Source organism: Bufo gargarizans, chromosome 1 (assembly GCF_014858855.1).
Source record: "Bufo gargarizans isolate SCDJY-AF-19 chromosome 1, ASM1485885v1, whole genome shotgun sequence".
In the NCBI taxonomy this organism is placed as follows: domain Eukaryota; kingdom Metazoa; phylum Chordata; class Amphibia; order Anura; family Bufonidae; genus Bufo; species Bufo gargarizans.
In genome coordinates, this window is record NC_058080.1 from 326,204,275 (window position 1) to 326,221,992 (window position 17,718).

At 42.8% G+C, this 17,718-nt stretch overlaps 1 protein-coding gene across 3 annotated transcripts in view; it reads right to left on the bottom strand.

The window, feature by feature from the left end:
* RANBP3 (RAN binding protein 3) overlaps nt 1-17,718 on the bottom strand; it is a 136,512-nt gene that overhangs the window by 55,944 nt on the left and 62,850 nt on the right. For 2 of the 3 annotated variants that reach the window (XM_044305959.1, XM_044305941.1), the window contains exons 5-8: nt 12,926-12,997; nt 5,659-5,724; nt 4,001-4,093; nt 3,797-3,903 (exon numbers count right to left, since the gene is read on the bottom strand). In XM_044305959.1, coding sequence (XP_044161894.1) covers nt 3,797-3,903; nt 4,001-4,093; nt 5,659-5,724; nt 12,926-12,997 — 338 coding nt within the window. The remainder of the gene's footprint in view (nt 1-3,796; nt 3,904-4,000; nt 4,094-5,658; nt 5,725-12,925; nt 12,998-17,718) is intronic. The other variant, XM_044305950.1, reaches the window with a different exon arrangement.

Genomic DNA, 17,718 nt, shown 5'->3' on the forward strand with positions numbered 1-17,718 from the left:
TTGCAGGATGAGGTGACTGATTGGTACTATTTTGGGGGGCATATGCCTTTTTGATAGCTTGATGTTGCACTTTATGTGATGATGGGTGACAAAAAAATTGCTTTTTTGGTTCTGTTTTCCAATTAAAAATAAAAAATAATATTATATATATATATATATATATATATATATATATATATATATATATATATATATATATATTATAGTTTTCACCTGAGGGGTTGGGTCATGTGATATTTTTATAGAGCTGGTTGTTACGAACGCAGCTATACCTAATATGTACATTTATTTCACTTTAACACAATAGCAATTTTGAAACAAAAAAAATAATGATGTTTTAATGTCTCCATGTTCTGAGAGCTATAATATTTTTTTAGCGATTTTCTTATGTAGGGGGCTCTTTTTTTTTTTGCGGGATGAGATGGCAGGCAGTTTTATTGCTACCATTTTGTGGGACATATCTTTTTGATCACTTGGAGTTGCACTTTTTGTGATGCAAAGTGACAAAAATGGCTTTTTTTTTTTTTTACAGTTTTTATTTTTTTTATGGTGTTTATCGGACTGGGTGGATCATGTGATATATTTATAGAGCCGGTATTTATATCCTATGGGCAGATGTGAAGTGCTTAACAAAGCAGAGCCACTGGATTACACGACAAGAATTTGCATATGAAGACCGCTTTGAGTGGGGCCCGGTGTAATGGAGTACAGCGATTATTCAAAATTATTCTGCGATCTGACTCCACCACAACCCATAGTACTGGCTGGTGATAGATGGCTGGACCACTACACAAAACAAGCACTTAATCTATTGTGCCACTCCTACCATCTCACAGATTGTAAGCTCTTATGAATAGGGCCCTCACTCTTATTTTAATTACTATCTAGTTTGTTACCCTGTAATGTTTTGTTTGTGCAACCAATTTTTGATAACATTTTTTTTAATCCAATTTTTTTTTTTTTTTGGCTATGAGGTGACCAAAATGACAATTCGGACATCAGAATAGTGTCTACAGCATTCACCACGCATGATAAATAACATTTAGTATTTTAGACCGTTTCAGATACAGCGATAACAATTGTTTATTTTATTATTTTTAAAATGTGTTAACTAAGCTTTTTTTTTTAAAAAAAATAGCTGAACCTACTTCAGCACTGCAGTAAATACCAATTTACCCTGCCAGATCTATTGCATACCATACCACCCCATTTTTCCCACAGGCTGCTGTTAATTACTGCAGTTTATACTGGAGTCTGCTCTCCCGAATTTGTTTGAGAACTGTTGGCACAAAGAGGAGTCATCATAGAGTAGGGGTAGGGTCCAATCCAGATGAGGTCACCTTTCCGTGCTGGATCTGCACAAATGATCTTGATTCTAATAAAATAGTTTAGTACCTAAATTATTTATATAGAGAATCTAGCATTAGAACAATTTACAATCCATATATTCAATTCAACAAATTGCCACAGCAACTGCTCAGCACCCGATAACTCAGAAGGGTATTGATCTGAGAACAGAAGGAGCCCTCTCAAAGTCCAAACACTTAGATTTTGTGTTAGATTCAGGATCTGAGGGGTTAAAGATGTATACAACAGCTAGTACCAGCCAGGTATGTAGGAGGCACAGCCCGTGAGCCAACAAGTTATCTGGCTGGACAAACCATTTTAAAGAGGACCTTTCACCTGTAAAAACAATGTGAACTAAGTATGCAGACATGTAGAGCGGCGCCCGGGGATCTCACTGCACTTACTATTATCCCCGGGCGCCGCTCCGTTCTCCCGTTATGCCCTCCGGTATCTTCGCTCTGTAAGTTATAGTAGGCGGTGTCTGCCATTGTCCTGTGGGCGTCTCCTTCTCCTAGGCTGCCGCGCTGGCCAATCGCGGCGCACAGCTCACAGCCTGGGAGGAAAAACGGATCTGGCGATGCTGCATTTTCCGGAACACTTAGTACCGGATCCGGCATGGATACATGTCTATAGAAATTAATGCCGGATCCGGCAAGTGCAGTATTGTTCCGGGATTTTGTCCGGTCAAATACCGTACAAGGGACAGAATGGAAGACATCCTGATGCATACTGAACGGACTGCTTTCCATTCAGAATGCATTAGGACAAAACTGATGTGTCTTTTTCCGGTATTGAGACCCTTTACCAGATTTCAATACCGGAAAAGAATAACACTAGTGTAAAAGTACCCTAATAAAGACCATTTGAAAAGAATATTAGCTCAAAATGAGTACAAGCAATAATTAGAGGAGGACCTTGTCACCACTCCTGACATGCCTGTTTTAATAGCTTCATGCATTCCCCATGGAATAACCATTCTGGAACATCTATTCTTATGGCTCCATGTTGTGCCATTCCTTTATTATTTCTACTAGAAGTTATGAATGAATTACTATTAGCCTTCAGTAACTGTACAGAGAGGAGGTAACCAGTTGGGGGGTGTACCTGCATAGACTGAAAATGGCAGCAGTGATTGGATAGAGTCAGTCTGTGCAGGTACACCCCCCCAACTGGTTACCTCCTCTCTGTACCCTTACTGAAGGCTAATAACAATTTACTCCAAAGGTGTACATAGCCTTTAAGGCTAAAATTATGTCACTAAGGGTTTAAAAATGCAATTGTGTCCCCTGATTTACCGCAGACACACATTAAAAATCTACAATAAATAAAAAAAAAAATGGAAGTTATTTTTTTCAATTTCAATGTTACTGTTAGGTGGTTATTAACTACTGAACTAAAGAAAAAGTCCAGCAAACAAATCACAAGTCAAGGCTCAACCCTTCCCCTGCCAAACGCATATAGTCATGCTATTTTCTCTCAAGCAACTCAACCGACAGCATGTCATCTTGGTTGTAAACATAAATGTCTGCAAGGAACAGCTCTGGAAAATAATTGTCCCATGATGCCAAGCCCTGCCTGCATCACAGGTTATAGAAACCACTCCAAACTGTCTGCAGAGGTACAGGTCTAAAAGTGGCCAAACACATTAGATGAACGCCAGCCAAATTTACCAATTTTAGCAGACTATTTACTGTCTATGGAGGTGTTTGACTTTTTCCTGCCAATCTTATATACTGACAGACAGAACAGTGTCATTTTGTATTACAACCAGATTCCTTTGTTATCAAGGAAGATAAGCCGACAGAAAACGTATTCCTCTCTCCCTAGTGAGAACACATGCACACTCAGCCAAGTACGCATGTACAGGAAATAGTCTGAAGGAATAGCTGTTGGCAGACAGCTACTTAAAGGGGGTGTCTAGGATTTTGATAGGTCACCAATATCTGATTGGCGGGGGTCCAATAACATGACGATCAACTGTTTTGTTGTAGTTCAAATCCCGCAACTTCATAGCTCTGTCCACTGTGTAATGGAACGAGCAAGTTCACGTAGCACTGCACCCACTGAAACTAATCCTGTACAATCCAAAGGTCTATGACCATCTTCAATTACTTAGAAAGGCTAGATACTGTGTCCCGTACAAAACAACGGATAGTAGGTGGTATACAAGTCTTCAGAAAACATGAAGCAGCCTGAAGAACAGAAGAATATACGTTCTTCTGTTGTCGCCCTCATCTTTGCATTGGCATTAAGTTTAGCATCTGACCATTTAGGCCTCTATTGGGCTGCTGCTGTCATGTAATCACTGGAAGCTTGTTAATAAAGACAGGCAGAGGGACCAAAGCATCTGCGACAAATTGAAAATCGCTCAGTTTTTTTTTTTTTTTTCCCTAAAATGTGTGGCTCCTACCCCAAAAAATCCATTTCAAGATTCACTGAGAAAACCTACTTTATCAGATGTAAGTGTTGGGGCAGCTGGACTTGTTGAAATTTTATTAGTAGATGAACCACATGGTTCAGAGGAGACACTTATGCCATTAGTTCCACTGCTGACAACTGGAAAACAGAACATAAATATGATCAAATCTATCCATGTTTTGTAAAGCAGTAACAATACATTTTTAGCGACATTTAGAACATCCTTGCTACTTACATGGTGTGCAAAAAGTCTTCGGTTGTGGTGCTTGTAATACTGCTGGACGTAGCACACTGCGCTGCTGTTCCTTGGGTTTCTGACTAGGAAGCCCTGAAATGCCCAAAAATGATTAATGGTAACTCACGTTAAAAAACAATTCTAATTATCATGAAGTATAAGGAGAAAAATACAAACAGCCATCACTAATGATAGACAGAAAAAGGCACAAATGTTCTTGTGCACAGGAGCATATTCAGGAGACATATGGGCTCAATATAGAAAAGACCCTGACAGCCACTAGAGTTAAATGCATACTGTTGTTCAAGCTACTGTATTTTTTAGACTATAAGACGCACCCCCTCCCAAAATGGGGGGAAAATTGGCAGTGCGTCTTATAGTCTGAATGTTGGCATGCAAGAGGCATGGGGAGCTGAGGGCAGCGCTGCACTGGCTGTACTTCCCTACCATGGTCTTCTTTCAAGTCCCGCTGTAGTATCCTGACTGTGCACAGTGTCAGCAGATATTGCACGTAGGCACGCACTATGACCTGAAGCTGTGCGCCGTCAGGTCACAATACACAACGGGGCTGATTGGAGGTCAGATTGGGGGGCGTGGGGGTTCTGATCTGAGGTTAATGGGTCTGACTGAGGCTGATTGAGCTCGAGGGGTCCGATCTGAGGTCTGATGAAGAATAGGGGTTCTGGTTTGGGGGTCTGCTCTGGCAGAAAAATGTTTCTTATTTTCCTCCTCCAAATCCTACGTGCGTCTTAGTCTGAAAAATACAGTATACATCAGTATTTCTATGTATGTGGCATGTTTAACAGGAAGTCGTATGCAGGTCACCTTTCTAGAAATCTGCAATAAAGAGCAGTTAATATAGAATACCAACTATATTAAAGTCTTATGCTTACCATGCACATTATATTAACCCCTTACAGCATTACGTGCTGTGAATTGCGCTGAACCTGCTCCATACACTGTGGGTGTTGGCTGTATAGTACAGCAGGCACATGGTCGCAATGATGGGGAATGGTGATCACATGGAACCCAGTCATTTAACGGTTGCGGCATCTGTGAGGTTATGCAGCTCTTTCTGCCTTCCGATCGGAGCCTCCATAGTGAAATCACGGGGCTCTGATCGGTTACCATGACAGCCTGGTACCTCCTGTAGGTTACCAAAGCTGTCAAAGTAGTCTGCCTACTGAGCTGTGCATGAGGTATTTTTCTTCAAAAACATATTACTGTACTAGTGATGTACACTAAGTTGTGTGAAACTAGTGACCATTTAATAAATTTTTCTCCTTGACATTTCTCATGTAACTGCAGTTGATCCATCAGCCCCAGCTACAGGTAGAATACCGTACCCAGAGCTTCACTGCAGAGATAATCGGGGACAAGCAAGTTATCCGGTGATCACGATCAATGGGGCCAAGAGAAGGAAGTGTCACACCGTGCTCACTGAGCCATGGTATAAAAGTGATGTTGAAGGTAGGGGCGGCAATGAACCTCCTTCTAAGGGTATCCCGGCTGCCACCTGTAACCAGCTCCCCACTCCAGCAGCTGCATGATCTCTATGCAACTGCAAACTCTGCAGGGATGTCTTTGCAGAAAAACATGCAAACTTGTGGTATTAAAAAAAAAAAATACTAAATAAATACAATAACGGAAAAGAATACCTGCACTGGGAGCTTGTCCATGAATAAGTGTGGGAGGTTTGAGTCTGAATCCACTGGATTTTTCCTCTAAAAAGGCATTTATAAATTAATTGTTAAAGAATATTTTCTGAAATTAATTCTGGGTACAGGAAAGGAGAATGTATAAGAAGTTAAAACAATAGGCAAATCGAATATAGTTTCCATTGAAATCAGTAAGCACAAGCAATATAGATCATACAAGCACATATGGTGGTGAATGGGAAAAATCATTTGTAATATAGCATATAGAGCATGTCACACTTTGTTCTCTTCTCTGAGCCCACGAGCTGTAAATATGAAGCCATACAAGGGAGGAATTCTATAGGTGCAGTATATGGAAGGGCACTATAGTGCTCAATACTTGTTATACAATCTAGGTGTGAAGATGGCAGGAAGCCTTGGCTGAGATCCACTCCAAGTGTCACTCATCAAGGTCATGGTATATCAGCAGTAATAAGTCTGAGCTACTGACTTGTAGAATTTTTGTTTTTTCCAGATGTTTTGCGACTGTCTTTTTCAGTTAGAAGGGCTTGCATGAGAATTCTCCTGCATTAAATACTGGTAACTCGTGACTGAAGCTATAAGGTGTAACATCTGCATAGTAAGAGGTTTTATGTCCCAGCTACCCAGTGATATCTGGAAGACAGTGGTGGAATGTATAACATGCACAGCACAGTAGAAGTTCTCCATTCCATGCAGCAGCCATACACATGAGGAATTAACCTGGACACATAGGAATGTAGCTAGGACATGGCAAATCCAAGTAAGGCTACTTTCACACCCGCGTTTGGTGCGGATCAGTCAAGGATCCGTTCAGATAATGCTACCGTCTGCATCCGTTCAGAACGGATCCCTTTATTATCTTTAACATAGCCGAGACTGTTCCTTCTTGAACACCATTGAAAGTCAATGGAGGACAGATCAGTTTTCTATTGTGCCACATTGTGTCATAGAAAACGGATCCGTCTCCGTTGACTTACATTGTGTGTCAGAACGGATCCGTTTGGCTCAGTTTCGTCAGACGGACACCAGAGCGGCATTGAGATGGAACGGAGGCAAACTGATGCATTCTGAGCGGATCCTTTTCCATTCAGAATGGATACTGATCTGTTTTGGACAAGCTTGCGAGAGCCCTGAAAGGATCTTGCAAACGGAAAGCCAAAACGCCAGTGTGAAAGTAGCCTAAAGCGAGTGAAGAACTTCTGAGATGGGGATCTTACCCAGCTGGAGACAGACGTCCTGAATAAAGAACTGAACTTTGCAATTGCCCTCGAAATAATCCCAGTGGTGGGCATTATCTCAGCCACTGAAGCCTTCATCCTGAACAACTCTGTCCTAAAAGGTCTGCAGCCTTAGCCAGAGCTAAACCACCCCATCCAACCCGACTAAACAAGAAAGGCCATTACACCCCTCCTTAATACAGTTGTAAAATGTTTATATGGTGACCACATTTCTGAGTGACAAGACATAGGAAGGGACCAGCGGTTACAAGAAAAAGATTGCAGAACTTGTAAAACAGCTTAAAAAGGGCCAAGCTATTCAATACTCCTGCCAGCCAGATAATGGCTACTGATTGAGAGGAAGCTCCTTACTTTTCCTAGGCCCTAAGAACTGTATAAGTAGTTAAGAAGACTGTCTGCAATCCTTTGTGACCTGCAAATACTAAAGAACACATCTCCTAACATACAAACAGTGAAACTTCTCTTTCTTGTGAGTACAAGCATGGCATCCACAATACAGCTCTGTAGTATTCATTTGAACAGACAAAGCCGTCCGATAGAAGTGAATGGGGATGCCATACTGTTGTAATTACACCTGCTCACCACTGAAACTGCTGCGGTGAGCAGGTAAACAGAGCAGAGAAGGCAGCGCTCATACGAGTGCTGCCTTCTCTTCAAACAGCAGATCAGCAGGGGCCCTGGGAGTCCGACTCCTGCTGGCGATATTGATAACCTATCCTAAAGATAGGTCATCAATTGTAAAAAGGGAAAAACTCCTTAAAAGTAGCAGCAACTTAAACTATATTTCCTCTATAGGTTCAAAGGGAGCTGAAGTGATGGCAGTTAAAACTAAATTAAACGGGGTTCTCTGGGAATTAAGAAAATAAAAATACTTTAAATATTACTTTATAATAAATATATTCCCAAATACCTTTCATTATTTACAATGGCTCATTTTGTTTGGGGAGAAGTCAGAGGAAACTAAATGGCCGTCGTCCTATTAGTACATACAAAACCTGTCCTAATCACACAGCAGGACAAGTTACTTTACAACACTGAGCTAAAGAGCTGCCTCATCATTCTCTCTGCTCAGCTTGTCAGGGATTATGATCCTGAATACAGTTTATAAGAACTTTAGCTGAATCTCTGGGGAATTTAGTTTATGAGGCGACATGAAGTACAGAAAGGGTTGGACAGACTATGGTAATGTGGGGATGTGAAAATGGAGACTGCATACAAGTTCTGCTGCTCATTGTCCCCTCATCTCCATTCTCACAGAGATTCAGGATCATAATCCCCAACAAGCAGAGAAGGATGAGGCAGCTCCTTAGCTCAGCGTTGTGAAGTAACTTGTCCTGCTGTGTGATTAGTACAGATTTTGTGTGTACTAATAGGACGGCAGCCATTTTATTTCTCCTAATGATCGCTCCCTAGACAAAACGAGCCATTATAACGAATGAAAGGGCTATTTGGGAATTTATTAAATTAAAAATAATATTTAAGTATTTTCATTTTCCTAATTCCCAGAGAACCCCTTTAACATCCCACAGAGGAGATCTATTTCTCTGGATAGATGCCATCCTGCTTACTGCTCTGATAAACCTTTTAACCCAAGGGTGTTCTGCCAGGCAGAAATCGAACAGAGCACTCAAAGCTGAAACCTGAACTTTAAAGGGAACATGTCATCAACTATGCTGCCCATACTAACGGCAGTATAAAGTAGAGACAGGTGAGTTGATTTCAGCAGTCTGTCATTTAAAAGTTAAAAGTAAGTGGTTGCCGAGAACCAACAACTAGTGTTGAGCGAACTCGTGTTTTAAGTTAGGAGTCTAAAGTTCGGGTTATCGAAGTATCCAGTTATGGATTCTAAATTCCGTTATGGTCCGTGGTAGCGGAATCCATAACGGGATACTTCGATGACGCCGAACTTAAAACACAAGTTCGCTGAACACTGCCAACAACACAATCATTGCAGACCGGGCTTCGAAAAGAGTCACGGCCACCTGAGATGAATCATCGTTATTCATAAATTCCTGCTCTCCCTGCTGATGACTGACAGTCTTCTACCTAGTTTTCTCCCTTTTTCTCTAGGAGAGAACTGCCAGTCATCAGCAGATGGGCGAGTCCAGGAGATTATGAATAACCATGACTCTTCTCAAGTATATTTTCAAGGCCTGGGCTGCAATGATTATGATGATGGTTTTCAACAACCACTTTTAGCTCATGAGTGACATACCGCTGAGATAAGCATTTCTGTTACTATATTATGCTGCCCTCAGTGAGGTCAGCATATAGTTGATGACAGGTTCCGCTAAAGAGTACTAGGTCCAGGTCCAAGATTCTTATTTCAACATTCCTGAAAAAACTCACAAGAAAAATATCCAGAGCAGCTAGAACATCTACAGGTGTATTCACAAATTTATAGAAAGCCCTCCATATCCTAAGGTATACAGTAGATGTGACTTTATTTCTGCTTGCCAGCAGGGTGGTGATAGTATCATCATCAGAGAGGTCCTTCATTCTCAAAACCCACCTATCAATAGCCAGGCTGTCAAATGAAGATTCTGTACATCCAGGTGAAAGACTCAAGAGCTTCTGGGTCTCTGTCAGGATCCAGTGTGTAGCTATTGGCATCTTGAGGTGCCATGAAAATCAAACCCTCCAGAGCTAAAATGCAGCAATTATTATCACCATAGCCCCCTCTTCTCTGATCTTTTTGGGACATCTAGCCATAAGCTTCAGCTGGGGAAGGGTATGAAGTAATCCTTAGCTCCAAGATTGAGCAAATACATCTATCCCTGATAGGAGAACCCTTGGAGAGAAAAGAACCTGTTCACGTTCTTGTTGGATCAAGTTTGCAAACCTCTCTCCGGAGACACCCCCCTCCTCAAACAGCAACTACTTGATTATAAATGGCGCGATTTACAGCCCATTCCCCCTGACACAGACGACGCTCTGAAAATATGTTTCTACATTCTACACTACTCTGAGATGAACTGCCAAGAGAGAGACTAGTGACCTTTCTACAAACTGAAAAGTCAGATTGGGAGAGGGACGTTAACCCTACAGCTCTGGTACTGTCTGTTGATATAGAATAGTGGTAACTGAGTAAATGTTGACGTTCCTGCACTGTATTACCGAGAAACTCTATACTAGGGCCTGAGAAACCTTCAGCCCCTTGCAGTTGTGGAATTGGGATAAAGTCAGTTTGTCCCACATACCCTGAAGTAGTAAAGACTCTGCATTGGGCTATCAAAATTTAGACTGTTGTGTGCATCCGTGGCCGTTGTGTCGTTTTCCGTTCTTTTTTCGCGGACCCATTGACTTTCAATGGGTCCGTGGGAAAAAAATAAAAAAAACTGAAAATTCACTGTTTTGCAGCAGAGACCATGATCCGTGTATCCTGTCCGTCAAAAAAATATGACCTGACAACGGTTCACGGACCCATTCAAGTCAACGGGTCCGTGAAAGAACACGGATGCACACAAGATTGGCATCCATGGCCGTAGGTTACTTTCATACAGACGGATCCAAAGATCCGTCTGCATAAAAGCTTTTTCAGATCTAAAGTGCGGCACCTGAAGGGGTTAATTGTACTATCATACCCCCCCTGTAAGAGATCAGGGATGCCAGGCAGCAGGGGGCAGACTCCCCCCCTCTCCAGTTTGAATATCATTGGTGGCCAGTGCGGCCCCCCCCCCTTTCTCTATTGTAATAATTTGTTGGTGGCACAGTGTGCGCCCCCCATCCCCGCCCCCCCCTTCCTCCCTCTATTGTAATAATTTGTTGGCGGCACAGTGTGTGCCCCCCTTCCCTCTATAGCATTAACAACATTGGTGGCCAGTGTGTGGTCTCCCATCTCCCCCCCCCCCCCCCCCCCCCATCATTGTTGGCAGCGGAGTCAACGTCGAACGGATCCGTCCCCATTGACATGCATTGTAATTCAGGACGGATCCGTTTGGCTCCGCACGGCCAGGCGGACACCAAAACTTTTTTTTCATGTCCGTGGATCCTCCAAAAATCAAGGAAGACCCACGGACGAAAAAACGGTCACGGATCACGGACCTACGGACCCCGTTTTTGTGGACCGTGAAAAGATACTGTTGTGTGCATGAGGCCTTATCCGAAGCTTTTGCCAGCAAATCATCTAACACAGGGCCAAACAAAAAAATCACCCTGGCAAGTAATGAAGCACAACTTAGCTTTTGAAGCCATATCCCCATTCCAGTTCCCAAGTCAGAGGGCTCTAGGCGCCGGTCTTGAAAGGGCAAGAGTGGTTTAAATACTGCAGAAGATGCATTCCAATTCTTCCTAACCCTATACCACAGCCCTTTTGTCCATGGGATTTTTCAGAGAGCCCCCCCCCCCCCCCCCCCCCCCAATCTGGCCTGCAGTGATGACCCCCTTCCTCCTCCGTTCCCCCAAACCAGAAGCTTTCATCATACAGCCTATTCTCACGATCCTGAGGAAGACAGGCATGGCCCATAGTGGCACACAGATACCCGCCCACGTCAAGGAAGAGAAATTCTCTAACCTCCATGCGAACAGATTGGGGAGGAGACTGGAAAGTACAGATGTGGAGACCAGACTAGGCCGTGGCTCCTAATAGTGGCTTATGTTGCCCAGGGTAATCCTCATCTACATATTTCCCCATAAGACAGGAAAGAGAACTGGGGATAAGGAGAAGGTTCCCTCCTTTAAAGCGATTCTGGCTCCCATTTTCTGTCTCTCCATGAATGCTGTTATAAAGAGAAGGGGAAATTAAATATTGATGACCTAATCCAGAATAGTTCATCAATACCTTATCGGTCAGGGTCCAACTGCTGACTTACCAAATTAGCAGGTGTCTGACTCCCAGCACCCCTGCCAATCAGCTGTTTGAAGGGGTCACTGTGCCTGGCCAAGTGCCTCAGCTACTATATAGAATTGCCAAGCACAGTGCTGAATATCATGCAGTGGCTGTCCTTGGTACTACAGCTTAAACTCATACACTTGAAAAATCATGCGACTGATTGATACAATGGCACAGGCTTAAAAAGAGACAGCAGTGCTTGACTGAGCCATGCGGCACCTGCAAAAGCTGACCGATAGGGTGCTAAGAGCCAGACCCCAACAAAATTTTATGCTAAGATCTTATGATCGAAACGCATAAGCAAAGACACTTTCTGATGTATCCATGCTGATGTTTTAAAATAAAGTATAGAATATTTTATACTGCTCATAGGACTGCTTTTCTTATTCTTGATTCCTTTTTATCATGTTTGAATCTTTTCAGCTATTTTCCATGCGCCCAGAGGACTACAATTAAGATGCCTGATAAGCTGACTACAAGTGTGTACTATCCCAAGGATAGGTTATGAATGTTTAATTCCCAGACAACCCCTTTTTAACATGCTACTCTATCTGCAGACATCAAATTATAGAGCAGAAGAAATCAAACAGATTAACAGTTTTACAGCAAAATCTTCAGTTTAATAATCCCGTTAAAAGGGTTGCGTCATCTCAGACAATGGGAGCATATCACTAAAATATTCCCTGATTGTCTGATAGATGTGGGTCCCAGAGATGGGACTCGCAGCTATCTTGTAAACTGAGCCAGCAAAGTCCCGGAGGTCGCATCGCACATGCGCGGTTACCCTCCATTTCTATGCGGCCCCAATAGAAAGGAATTGGAGCGGTGGGCGGGCAAGCGTGGTGCGCTCCATTTCATTTCTATGGGGATTCCGAAAGTATGCTGCTCGGTTATTTTCAGCAAGCCAATATAAAGGCTTGGTTGTGGCCGGACCCGCCTGGCCACCCCTTTACCGACCTTGTGTTCGGCTTAGTTTTAGAGATCGTGACAGCGATAAGCCCCCAATGTCTGAGATGGGAATACCCCTATAAACATAGACCAAACAGAACAAATGTCATCAATTAGTAGAATTCCTTCAATGATTGTATCTCACCAAAAGAATAGTAGCATCTGACAGGTGGACAACACAGTCCAGTCAAAAGAGGGTTTATGATGGGGCATCTAGTTTGCTGCTTACCTGCTTCAGAATCTGAGTTCCCTGTGGAAGGCTGACAAAAACTGGATGGCATGAAGACATTGTTCTTTGTCACTAGAATTAAAAATGCACAAAATTCACAACTTAAGGGAATTTATAATCAAACACTCCTGCAGCTACTACAGTGATATATAAAAAAATAAAAATAAAATAGCAACATATAGGGCATTTGTTTAGAACAGTGAACAAGATGAAAGTGGGATTGGACAGGACAAACCCTCCTGAAAAGAAAGGCATCCTAGCCTTTAGCTACAGTGCATTTGGAAAGTCTTCAGACCCTTTAAAGGGGTTGTCCGAGTTATGGGGAAAAAGAAAAAATATATATAAATATAAAAAAGAAAATAAAAAAAATTAATATATATATATATATATATATATATATATATATATATATATATATAAAATCACTGACGTCTTGTTTACAGGCTTGCAAAGGAACATTATCAGAGCAGGGAGAGAAGCTGACATCACAGGTCATGTGACACAGTGAAATCTGAGAAACCAGCCATTGGAGATAAGATAAAGTGATGAGTTCATTGGAAAGCGGTTATATTTGCCCAGTTAAGAACATAGAAAGAACGAAAAAATTACTCAGGTAACCCCTTTGTTATGCTGTGACCTTGTTCTAGGATAAAATAAAAAAATATTACAATGTTCCTTCTATTATTCTGCACTCAATACCGCTAAATGAGAAAGTGAAAATCTATATTTTTGTACTTACCGTAAAATCTATTTCACTTCAATTCATTGAGAGAAACAGGCTTGACCAAGGGTATAGCTGCTGCCACTAGGAGTTGGACACCAAGTACAAAAGTGTGAGCTCCTTCCATCAGCTATACCCTTCCTCAGGGACTCGGCTAAAAACAGTTAGTGCAAGTAGGAGAACCAAGAAATGGAAACAAACCCAGAACCAAATCAAGGCCCATCAAACAAGAGAATTAGGGAAGAGAAATAGATTATACGGAAAGTAGAAAAATTTTGTTCTCATCCATATAATTGGGGACCATAGACTTGACCGTGGGACGTTTCAGAGCAGTCAAAAGGGTGGGCCAGAAGCAAAAAATAAAGACAGAGAATTGAAGATGCAAAGGTGTGCAACCCTATAAAACCAGGCAAAGGTGTGTAAGGATGATCATGTAGCAGCCTTACAAACCTGAAGGGCAGAAGCCCTATGATGCACCGCCCAGGAGGCCCCTATCACCTGAGTTAAATTAGCAGTAACACGGAAGGGCGGCTCATTGTGCTCATACAGTACACTTCCACAATAACCAAACAAATCCACTGAGAAATGGATGCTTTGAACGCAGCCGGCCCTCACCTCAGCCCATCTGGGATGATGAAAAGGGAATCCGCCTGACAGAAAAAGGATGTCTGTGATAGATGTGAATAGCGAACACCAAATCCAGACTGAAAAGACTGCTCCCTGGGATGAGATGGAGCGGGGCAAAAAGGGGGCAAGACAATCTCTTCATCAAGATGGAATGCCAACACCACCTTTGGAAGGAAATATTGTACAGGGCGAAGAACTACCTTGTCTAGGGAGCAGCAAGTTCCGACCGCTTCCTTGCCCGGATCATTGTCTGGATGACCGCTTCCGAGAATCCACGAGCCATTAGAACAGTGACCTCAGCCATGTTGTTAAATGTAGAGACTGTAAATTCGGGTGGAAGAGCAATCCCTGGGTTCTTCTTTAAGGGGAAGATGCCAGGGTTAGTCAGTGAGGAGGGCAACCAGGGATATGTGCCAAACTCGAAGCGGGCAATTCATAGCCATGGGAATGACTGGCAGACCATCGGGTCGGGAAGACAGAGAAACTGATCCAGTGAAGCCGAGACCGGTTCCAATTGTTCAGAATGTCCTGCTGAAGCGTTTTGGTGTGGAACTGAGCACAGGGGACTTCAACTGCTGAGCCGGGTGAAGGCATGACTTTGGAAGGTCCAGTATCCATCAGAAGCGCTCCAGGGTGTTGCTGCTGGAAACTATAGACCCTTGATCAGATTATCATCCAAGTACGGTAGGTCACGATCACCCTGGCATTGGGGGGGGGGGGGGGGGGGGGGGGGTCAGAACCTTGGTGAAGACTTTGGGGAGCAGTGGCTAACGCAAAAGGAAGGGACACAAACTGGTAAGGGAAGGGGCCCACGGCAAACTGTTGGCTAATGCAAATAGGGATTTGGAGATAAGCATCCTTCATGTCTATCAAGTACATGTACTCCCCCGGTTCCATGGACGCAGTGTCCGATCTGGAAGTGGCGCACCAAGTACCAAGTAAAACCCACAAAATCGGTCATGCGCAGGAACCGGAATGATAACTCCCTGCAGCAGAAGAGTGAGGAAAGCTTGAACATTTTATATCTCATCACCTTTGTAATAATATGCTCAGTAGTGTCATTTATTTCCATCGTATATCTTGTAGACATGGATCACTATATGGGGGATAACGCCACTTGCAATGTTATTTGTTTCAATAGACATCTTGGCTTTTCTTTAGAATAATTTTTTAATATTCATCAATAAATAAAGATTGCTATATATTTTTTGTACATTTGGTGGTGGTATGCTTAGCAATGCGAGACACTGGTGGGTAGAAAATTGGAGGATGACCACTTTTTTTGTCAGATCCTCCAGAAAAGGGTACAAGACCTCCAGGCATTTTGGCAAGGTAAAACATCTATCCCAGAAATCCCACTCATTGGAAAGAGAATAATTAAAATCTGGATGGCTAGGGGAAACATTTGGGTGAGCGACAGGATAGTTTAAAGGAAAATCCTGAGCCGGCATATGAGGTTGTAGGTTCCTCAACCTGTAATGTCCCTATGACTGGCGCAATGAGATTGCCTACCATGGACGACAGTTTGGAGGACTGCTTCTCAGGCAAAGCAAAATCTGTGTGACAATTTGCCCTCGGAACATGCCTCTTACCAGGACACGGAGGAGTAAAACTCTAAAAGGTGGAGAGGAGACGGAAGAAACGGGGGATGGGAACTAGCTGCAGGTTCCCAGTCAGAGGGTGGTCACGTGGATAAACATCCCAGCATTTCAACAATAGATTTGTTGGAATGGGAAATGTCCTGTACCATTTGTTGCCAGTTCCATCATAGGCTGGGGAGAAGGGGCAACTAGGTCAGAAGAACAGTGGGGATCTAACTGACAGCACTGAAATTTGGAATGACCATAATTAGACTAGGGCTAAACTGATGAAAGGTCCTCTTTAATACAAGGCACTTACTAATGTATTATGATTGTCCCCATTGCTTCCTTGACCAACTAGATTCATTTTTCCATCACATTATACACAGCTCGTTTCTATGGTTACAACCAACCTGCAATCCAGCACTGGTGGACATGCTTGCACACTACAGAAAAAATGCTGGACTATGCACGCTCCCATGGTCCAAGCCGCCAGAGAGCCTGTGCCTATATTGTGCAATCACGACCACTGCTGGTGGATTACAGGGTGGTTGTAACCATGGAAACAAACAGTATATAATGTCTCATCTTTTGTAGAGTTGAAGCATGGGCCTGAAAGCTTGAGGATCGTGGACCCATTTAAGTATGCAGAGTTCACATGGTCGGCAATTGTGTATTGCGGACCCACGGCTTGCTGTCCACAGCACGGGCACGGAAGCGATACAGTCATGTGAATGGGCCCTATGGCTGCATTCTGTAGCAAGATGATCCGGCACAAATGCAGCTTTCTTGTCCGGCTGAAACCCAGCTCCAAAGATCCTGTGTGAAGATGGAGAAACTCCCAGAAGGTCAACCATCACTGCAGAACTTCACCATGGCAGAATAGCCAGAAAGAAGTCTCTCTTTAGTAAAAGAAACAAGACTTGTTTTAAAAATAAAATAAATAAATAAACTGTGAGAAACAGGATTCTCTGGTAAGATAAAACCAAGAATTAACTTTTTGGCCTTGATTCCAGCCACTGACGAAGCATGGTGGTGACAGCATTTTACTGTGGGAATGTTTTTCAGCAGCTTAGGGACAACTCTGTGAATGTCTGACTAGCCAAGTCAGAGCCCTGACTTAAACACGATTGAACATCTCAGGAAAGAACTGAATATGGCTGTCCACCAAGGGTTCCCATCCTGAGAGGATCTGTAAAGAAAAATGGCAGAAAATCCCCATATTCAGGTGTGCAAACATGGCATCAAAGATGACCGGAGGTCCGTGCCAAAGATTCTTCAACTAAGTACTCAGTAAAGAGTCTAAACACTTAAATCAATGCATTATTTTAGTTTGTGCTTTTCAATAAATTAGCAAAGAATTCCCCCCCCCCAAATTTTTTTTCTTCATTATTGGATATTAAGTGCAGAATGATGGGGAAAATGTTGAACAGTTTTTTTGTTTTTGGTTTTCATTTTGGGCTACGTTCACACTAGCTCTTTTGCTGACCCATCATGGATCTGCAAAAACGCTTCCGTTACAATAATACAACCACATGCATCCATCATGAACGAATCCAGTTGTATTATAGCCATGACGGATCAGTCTTGAATTCCATTGAAAGTAAAAGGGGGACCGATCCAGTTTCTATTGTGCCAGAGAAAACTGATCCGTCCCTGTTAACTTACATTGTGTGCCAGGACGGATCCGCTTCATCAAGTGGACAGCAAAACGCTGCAGGCAGCGTGTTGGTGTCCACCTCCAGAGCGGAATGGTGACTGAATGGGGGTAAATATGCATTCTGAGCGGATCCTTTTCCATTCACAATGCATTAGGGCAAAACTGAGGTGACTTTAAAAAAAAAAAAAAGAATATAAAATAAAAA